The sequence below is a fragment of the Cynoglossus semilaevis genome, chromosome 10, assembly GCF_000523025.1.
Source record: "Cynoglossus semilaevis isolate Cse_v1.0 chromosome 10, Cse_v1.0, whole genome shotgun sequence".
NCBI classification, from domain to species: domain Eukaryota; kingdom Metazoa; phylum Chordata; class Actinopteri; order Pleuronectiformes; family Cynoglossidae; genus Cynoglossus; species Cynoglossus semilaevis.
In genome coordinates this window covers 1692850-1701448 of record NC_024316.1, presented here as the reverse complement: position 1 = coordinate 1701448, position 8599 = coordinate 1692850, and the positions used below count along the sequence as shown (strand labels likewise).

General features: G+C 35.6%; 5 protein-coding genes across 8 annotated transcripts in view; 4 read left to right on the top strand and 1 right to left on the bottom strand.

Annotated features, from left to right (window-relative positions):
* rprd1b (regulation of nuclear pre-mRNA domain containing 1B) overlaps positions 1-44 on the top strand; it is a 4564-nt gene extending 4520 nt beyond the window's left edge. Inside the window, exon 8 of the mRNA XM_008318033.2 lies at positions 41-44. Within this exon, the coding sequence (XP_008316255.1) occupies positions 41-44 (4 nt within the window). The remainder of the gene's footprint in view (positions 1-40) is intronic.
* The window catches only part of LOC103384526 (ER membrane protein complex subunit 3-like), a 629629-nt gene that overhangs the window by 393061 nt on the left and 227969 nt on the right, over positions 1-8599 (top strand). The window lies entirely within an intron of this gene.
* Positions 2286-4273, top strand: taf10 (TAF10 RNA polymerase II, TATA box binding protein (TBP)-associated factor). The gene is made up of 5 exons (XM_008318013.3): positions 2286-2692; positions 2937-3094; positions 3226-3290; positions 3706-3820; positions 3955-4273. The coding sequence occupies exons 1-5, from the start codon at positions 2560-2562 to the stop codon at positions 4042-4044; spliced, it is 561 nt and encodes a 186-aa protein (XP_008316235.1). The 5' UTR covers positions 2286-2559; the 3' UTR covers positions 4045-4273.
* ppih (peptidylprolyl isomerase H (cyclophilin H)) overlaps positions 4957-8599 on the top strand; it is a 10071-nt gene continuing 6428 nt past the window's right edge. Inside the window, exon 1 of the mRNA XM_017035770.2 lies at positions 4957-5150. Coding sequence (XP_016891259.1) covers positions 5085-5150 — 66 coding nt within the window. The 5' untranslated portion in view covers positions 4957-5084. The remainder of the gene's footprint in view (positions 5151-8599) is intronic.
* The window catches only part of si:dkeyp-100a1.6 (probable G-protein coupled receptor 160), a 5232-nt gene continuing 3220 nt past the window's right edge, over positions 6588-8599 (bottom strand). For both annotated transcript variants that reach the window (XM_025059668.1, XM_008318012.3), the window contains one exon: positions 6588-8025. In XM_025059668.1, the coding sequence (XP_024915436.1) occupies positions 6889-7989 (1101 nt within the window). In that variant the 5' untranslated portion in view covers positions 7990-8025 and the 3' untranslated portion in view covers positions 6588-6888. The remainder of the gene's footprint in view (positions 8026-8599) is intronic.

The following is an 8599-nucleotide window of genomic DNA, read 5'->3' as shown; positions in this document are numbered from 1 at the left end:
AGGAGACCTCTTCTCCACTGACTGAAATGTCTGTTCTCAGCTGAACTCTAAATCCAAATTCTCCTCCGCATCAAAACCTGAACCTTTGTTTGATTGTTCTGACTTCAAATCTGAATAACATGGAGGGAACGGTAACATGAGCAGTGTTTGAGGACAAAAAAAAAGCTTTGTGGAGGAGAACAAACTGGATTTTCCTTTTTTCTCGATGAATTAGAATTCTACCACACCAGCCTGGAAAAAAAGCTTTTTTTGTCCGGTTTTAATTCTTTTGTGTTACTAATTTGTGGAAAAAAAGAGGAGCAGTGGCGGATCAATAGACGTTAATGTATGTCAGGATTGATTAGAAAAACAAAGGTCAGAGGTCGTGTCAACACTGTGATATGATGGAAAAAAAATAATCCATTTTACAGCTTTCAGTTAGTGACTTTTTAAAGGCACAGTTGAATAGATGAGAGCGTTATGTTTGAAATAGAGAAAACTCCTTCTGGACTTTAAATGTTAGAATTTGGCAGTTGACAGCTGTTATAAATCACACTCATTATAAAAACATTTTCAAATAATATGTGATTATTGGATGTAAACAGCAGTGTCATCATAAAAGGGTAAAAAGCTTTTTTTCTCTCATTTAAAGACAAAAATCTCTGTTGACTCAAAAAAGGGAGAATGCTGATTTTTGTGTGTACAAAGTTTTTGTTTTCTGAAACAAATCTTAGACTCTTTGTTATATTGAATTAATTTTGACGAACGGGGAAAACAGCTCTCAACAGCTTCAGCAGTATTTTCTGCTCAGAAGGTCACAGGTTTCTTAACGTTATGACAACCCGTGAGTTGTGTCTGCTAAGCTAAGCTTAGTTTTTAAGTAATAACTTTTTCACAATGACTTAGTGAGAATATCAAAATTTCACAGTGATTTAAAATCAGCCAACAACAACTGCTCTGTAATCTTTATTCTTTTACTTGAGTCTTTTATAAAAACCGATATGTATGTTTACAAACCCTTGATTCAAGTTGAGCAAGTGTGGCATTTTCCTAATGTATTATTTTGAGATTTGTTTTGAATTTTGAAATATTTCAGTTGTTGAGCTTTTTCCTCTGAGACTGGTGAAAGTGTTTTGTAAACGGAAAGATTACAGTAGCTATAACCTGATCTGCAGATGCTTGGTGTTTGTTGTAAAAAGAAAACTGTTACAAATACTTTTCAATAAACTCCTTGAGTAAAAGTTTTCTTAAAATATTAGTATAAATTTAGCCTCCTATTAACATACAAGATATGAGAAGGGAAATGATTCCCTTCCTCAAGTCAAGAACACTATCTTTATTGACTGCTATTTATTAAAGTATACAATTACCAAGGCTAAGACCTAAGGCTTTGGAAAACTGAAGCAATGTAGCAGTATTAACTAAGATCTGCATACATTTACCTTCAGAAAGACACATAAAACTTTTGTTTAACATTTGTTTAAATTTAGGTTTCAAAGACAAGAGCACACTACAATTTTGATACATTGACAAAATAGAAAAAAAGACAAAAATGTGAGTTTCCCTTTTCTGAATCAGAGAAACTGCCTACATCTGCCTTTAATGTGTGCATGTGGTTTCATGTAGATCAGATTTTAACATTTCTGTGATCTGCAGAACAGTTTTCAGTTTGCCTTTGATTTTGTGTCTTTAATCCAGGCATAATGCATTGACATACAATACATATGCATTGACAATAGCTTCACTCCGCTATGTCTGCAGCACTGCCAGTGCCTATTGTGTGTGTGGCTCTGTTGGACTACTTAGTAGACTCAAACAACCTCAGCAAAAGAAGAGTGTCCAGCAAATCCCTTATTTATATGGTGTTAGCATCGATGGTGTGGACGTTTGCTGGCCTTCATTCCTTTTTTACCACCAACACTGAGCAGATGGTACTGATTTATGAGACTTCTACAGAGACGAAAAGCATTGAGTACACTTATCCGGAATAGAAAACTGAGCCCAGACCTCTGTGCCTATGTGGTTCAGTCCAACCAGTTCAATCCTGGGCTTCAGTACATTTTGGATGCCTTATCTTACTGTAACTATGATTTGTCTTTGGAATCACATTTTACTATGCATTATGCAATATGCAAGTTTATGCAGAGTATTTTTATGTACATATGTTTCTATTTATAAAATTGTTTTTTTTACCCTTACTTTGCAATGAAATGAAAATGAAGTGTAATATAATATAATATAATATAATATAATATAATATAATATAATATAATGCTTTATGTTACGTCGCCGGAAGTTGGCCGCTCGGTCTTCAGGGGCCTTCCGTACGGCTATAGGTCACATGACCCGACTTGCTTCTGCTTATGCGTTTGCGCTGAATAACTCATCCTGCGATCTGCTTGAGGGTTTGATATTATCTTGCATGAATAAAGTAGACTGAGTATACATAATAAGGTTTTTGGATTGTCTTTATCTCATTTGTTTAATACGAAGCCGCGTTCTTGGCGACTTTCGATCGCTTCTACGTGCCAGCTTGCTACACAGCTAGCTAAGTTAGCCCGCAACATCATCATTGTAAACATGAACATAGACAACGTGAATCAGTCTATAACAACTACAGGACCATCGACGACATCTTCAACCTCAAGCAATTGCATCACGAATGACACTGTATCAACCAGCGTCAGCGGCGTTCCTCCAGTTATGAGCAATGGTAATTTATTCTACTTTGGCTATTGTGCAGCTATACGCTTCATGTCATAATGTGACAGTGATTTGATATTTACAGTACATGTGTAACTTGGTTTCTTTGAAAAGTGGTCATTGCAGTCGTTTGTCTACTGTCTGCTTCAAAAAACCGACATGCATTTACGGATATACGATCGATACACATATACGTTGTAATGCAATGATCGCATTTCGTTGATGTGTTGATAATCCAATAATTGTTATCACAGCATCCACATCAGCGGCCACGGTGACACCAGCGGCAGACGCGTCTGTTTCCAATGGCGTGTACGTTCCTGGTGGCATCGCCAATGGAGACGTGAAGCCTGCTGTCTCCACAACACCATTGGCAGATTTCCTCATGCAACTTGAAGACTATACCCCAACAGTAAGTCCAATGTGTTTGGTAACCATGCTGTATGATGCAGTCATAATCTTTTACTAATATTTTTATTCTTAATACTCCCAGCTCTGTATTCAATTCTTGGAGGAATTTAAGTAAACATTTGTTTGTTTCAGATTCCTGATGCAGTTACAGGATACTACCTCAACAGAGCTGGCTTTGAGGCATCTGATCCAAGAATGTAAGTATCATAAATCTTTTCTATTTTTTTTTAATTTGCACACCTAACAGAAAATAAAACTTTTAGCTTAATAGCAAATAAACAAAGTGCATAGGGCATAAAACAAACAGTGGACATAAGCTTTATAATTGTTAAACCAGACTTTGTCAGAAACATATTGAAACAACAAGTCCACTCTTTAAATTAATGCTTCTTAATTAGCATTTAAGGCAAATTAATAGATAAATTAAAGGCTTTGTCAGTGTCTCTTTCTGTCATATCCAAAGCCGTTACATCATTTTTGAAGACATTTCCCCTTTAATTCAAGAGGCTTCTTCATTTCTCATATTTAGGATAAGATGACTTGGGTGACTGAAAAAAAGTTACACAGGTGTTGTCACAGCGTTACTATTTTTTATTCCTTTTATCCCTATAGAATACGTCTGATCTCCCTTGCCTCCCAGAAGTTCATCTCAGACATTGCCAATGATGCTCTGCAGTATTGTAAAATGAAAGGAACTGCTTCAGGAAGTTCAAGAAGTAAGACAAAGGTAAGATGATGTCTAGATTATCAAATTTTATAAATATATTAAAAAATCTGCTTTGTTAGAAAATGTGAGCAACTGTAGTCCCTGACTTTATATGAATTATTTATGATGTTTTTTTTTCCTTCATTGCTGATCAGGACAAAAAGTATACTCTGACAATGGAAGACCTGTCTCCTGCCCTCTCGGAATATGGGGTCAATGTCAAGAAACCATATTATTTCACATAGAAACTTTACAAATAGATATTTGCTTTTGCTAGATTAATACCCCTGCCAATTCACTAGCCTGTTGATAACAATAAAATCCTTATTGTTATTTTTTACTATGGAGCTTTAGTCCAGTGTTGATAAGTCTTGGTTTTCTTATTGCCCTTTTTGTTTTTAGGAAACTACATTATACTTTGTGTGAAATTGTAACAATACATTTTTGTGAAAATAAAACTCTTAAGCTGTTAAATAGAGGGTTCTTTTTTTTATCATAATTATTCTATAAAGTAAAATACATTTATTACCATTTTATTGTACAACCGATAGCATGTAAATGTACTATTTTAATAGCACACTATAATATAGATATTATATATATATGACAGACAAATAAAAAAATAGATGACAGAATTACAAGCACTTGAAATCATAATCATACAAATATTGTATATTTGGGTTTGCACTGCATTCATACTTTATTGTATACTACTAGAGTGCATCCCACAATGATGACTGAATGTTGCTGGCACAGTTAAATTTATATTGGACTGCAAATAAAAATATTTGCAGTTTAATAATTTTCAGTTTAATCCTGAATAAAAAAAATCAAAACCATATTTTATATGTACATGTAAAAGGTTACAGCATGTCATAAAAAGTATATTTTTGTCTGGAGACACTGATTGGTGAGTATTACTATCTGATTTTGCAATGTTTTGTCTTCTTTAATTTTGTATTTAAATTTGCATTTCCTATTATTATTATGGACGAAAAAGTTATTGTTAGCCAGTAGTAGAGAACTTGCACATTGGTTATACAAATTGTACATTTTATTTTCTACCTGTTTATTTATTGGAATTTTTTCTACCACGAGGTGGCGACCTATAAAAAACCCCTTTTTGCGTTTTAATCATTTTGTCCTCTGTCGCTTGCCGTGATTAGGCTCAACCCAGCTTCCGTATATCTCGAATATACATGCGCTGTGTGAACGTTTAAATCGTTCATGTGCTGTTTGTTAAGTATTGTGTTTTTTTTTTAGACTGGTACAATAAAAAGTGGTGATGTCTGTGCCTTCATCAAATCCAACCAACCCTGTGGTGTTCTTCGACGTTACAATCGGAGGACAGGTGAGTGGAGAAGATGGTTTAAAATGACTTTAGCTACAAGCTGATGTTGTATCGATCTTCTTGCATAAGTCTCACTTGGTCGCTGTTCACTCACATTCATGTTGTACAACACCAGGGAATTCTTAGTTGTTTAAAACGACGTGTTTAAGTATTGGTATGCATATTTGTGTTTGCCATTTTAAACAGCAGCTTTGTCCAAGGCAGCGGAGTTTTCACCCGTTAATTAAACAACGTGTTGGCTAAATGAAGCAGAGTGACGTCTGCTTTTAAAGGCTTCCCCCTATTGATAATATAAATACAAAAATATAAATACAAAACAACGATAATGTTCACTAATAAAAAAAAACATTAAATCACACCACCAAAAACAGTGTTTCCGCTACGATTGGTTAACCCCTCTCTGAAAAGGAGACTGAATCGGGCTACATCACACCAAATGTGTGCTATGAAAGTAAACGTAAAGAGCAGTACTTGTACAGCATGTTGTACAGTTCCTTTGTGAGTTGATCATATTTTGAAGATAAGCAATGTCAGACGTTACTGTTACTGTTTCACAATTGTATGTTGTGTTGGTGAATTTGAACTCCAAACTAAAAATGTAAACACTGTTGCTGTCGGGTTCGATGCTGTTGAGCCATGCTCTTCATATCAACATGGCATTGCGTGTCTGCCACAATTAGATACCAACAGGACGGATACATTGCTAAAAGCCCGTAAAAGGAACGTCTAGTTATTCTTTGTTATTCAGTAGTGTTAACTGTAGTAACGTCTAGTTATTCTTTGTTATTCAGTGGTGTTCAACTGTGTTTTATATTAGCTTTTGTTTCTATTGTAAGATGTTGTTAGCTTGTAAGTTGTAAGTTGTGAAAAGATCCTGTAGGTGGCAGTAATGCTACCTAAATAAACCAGAGAATAAGGTAAGCGTAAAACGCAGTGAATGGCTGGGGGGTTGGGAGTATGGTAAGATTAGTTAAACAGCAAAACTTAACCTGTAATTTTTTTCCACTAGTCAAGTATAATTGGCTGATTTCAAGTATGCCGAAATGTTTCAAGTATGTACAAGTATAGTAGAAGTCTTTCTGTCTTCCCCTAATGCTTTGAATAGTTGTTAATAATGTCTTTCCACATTATTTTCTATCTAAATTCTTACCTCATAAGAACCTTGTTTTTTTTCCTTAATAAAGGGACCCACTTTGGGTTCTAAACAAATAAGAAATGTAAACAATGCAGGAGCAATATTGTTTAAACCCCAAATTTGGTAATTCACATTTTCTGTGTTAAATCAATTAATCATGACTCTGTTTTATAAATACAAATAGAAACAAATGTACATAAAGTGGCTTTGCCTAAACTTGCATCTCTTTATGTGGAATGCATAGTAAATGTGAATGCAAAAAACGTGATTGTTTTTTTATAATAAAGTAAGCAAAGTTTATAAAGCAATTTTGATAGGAAAAATCATTTTAATTGATTTGATACACGTTTGGACAACCACACCAGTTTAAATAATCTAAGAATATGATTGTAAAAAGGCATATTTTATATAAAAAAAAATACAAAATTCATTGTGGTTTCAGAACATTTATGACTTTCCCATATGAAAAACCTAATCTTAAAGTTTAACATACTTAAATTAAAGATTTCGTTTTAAAGGTAAAGACCATTAAAAGAAAAGGAAGAAAACCTCTTCAGATTATTATATTACTCTTAAGAAAACCTTACAGTTAAACCAGAGCTGTTACACATAGAGCAGAGATTGTGTCCTTCCCTTTGTTGGATTAAGCACAACTGCAGGGAGCGTCTTCCACCAGGTTCCTTTGCTCAAATGCCAGTAAACTTGCCATAAGCAAACATTATCTGGTTGACTGCAGTACGGCCCAAAGGTCTTGCTCTTTACCCAAAACACTGCACCCATCACTAAACTGTTGATGCACTCACACCAGAGAAGGTTTATGCTGATGTAGGCAGGTATCATGAATCCAAAGACTTGACAAAACGTAGTGACAGTAAGATAAGGCATCCAAAATGTACTGAAGCCCAGGATTAGACTGAACCACATAGGAGGTCTAGGCTCGGTTTTCTCTTCCGGATAAGCGCCCTCGATGCTTTTCGTCTCTGTAGAAGTGGTTTTGATGAAAAAGTTGCTCCGCTGGTTGTCATTTTCTTCTCGTAGTGCAGATAACATGTCAGCCTCTTCATTCCATTTGATTATGCTGGACCTGAATGGCACCATTATTAAAATAACCAAGATAAAAAGTCCTGAAAGGGAGTAGGTAACCAGGAAGGACTCTTGTACTTCACACGTGGAGGCCTCCACCCCTGTCTCATAAATCAGTACCATCTGCTCAGTGTTGGTGGTAAAAAAGGAATAAACACCAGCAAAAGTCCACAACAGCAATGCTAACACCGTATATATAAGGGATTTGCAGGACACTCTTCTTTTGCTGAGGCTGTTTGAGTCTACTAAGTAGTCCAACAGACCCACACACACAATGGGCACTGGCAGTGCTGCACACATAGTGGAAATATAAGCCATGAAGCCACACATTGTCACAGGAGACAGTTGAGGGCCGAGCAGCCACAGGGCTGACATTACCACCACCATCACTGAGTCGCTCAGGAGAATGAACAGGCTACACATGTTAAAAAAGGAAGCATGAAACCGACAGCAAAAGAAGTAAAAGACTGCTGTGTCCATTGCACTTTTAAAAAGCGTGATATATAGGAACTTGGCAGTGTTGTCTACATGACTGCCAGAGTTTGTGTCCCATTGTTCTATAACAGCAAGCATTTTGGCGGAATGTGGAATGTCCGGTAAAACTGGTATTTCCGTTGACATTTAGGCTTCTGTTGACCTGGGGTTATCAGAGAAGAGCTGTGAAAGAAAAAAAATCATCATATCAACATATGCATTTATTAAAAAAACACAGACAAGCATTTCAGATAAACCTGTCTAAAGTCTGACCTAAGGCCCAATTATTGCACTTGAACATAATTTTAAAATAATGTCCAAGTGCAACAGTGGCTCCCTGTTGAGAGTATGAGACAAACACGTTTTTGCCTTAGGATTCATCCTATTTAAATTTGTCCTGTGTAGATAGAGAACATAAAATTTTCTATCTACTGTAATTCTAATTCTAACTAGCAAGCCGTTCTGTCACCACCGTCTCTTCCACCCTGTTCTACTAGCACAAATTATTCACTTGGCAGCATGTTTTGCGACAAAATAGCATTTTTAGGCATTATTTTTTGCACTTTTTCAGGAAGGTAAGGCTATAGCCTTACCTGTTTTTGGTGATATTTTGAAATATTCAGATAAAATATTTTTTGGAGTTTTTAGCACCAATTATTCACTTGGCAGCATATTTTGTGACATAAACTTGCATTTTGAGGCATTTCTGGTATTTTTTGCACTTTTTCGAGAAGGTAAGGGGACTTTTTATTTTTAT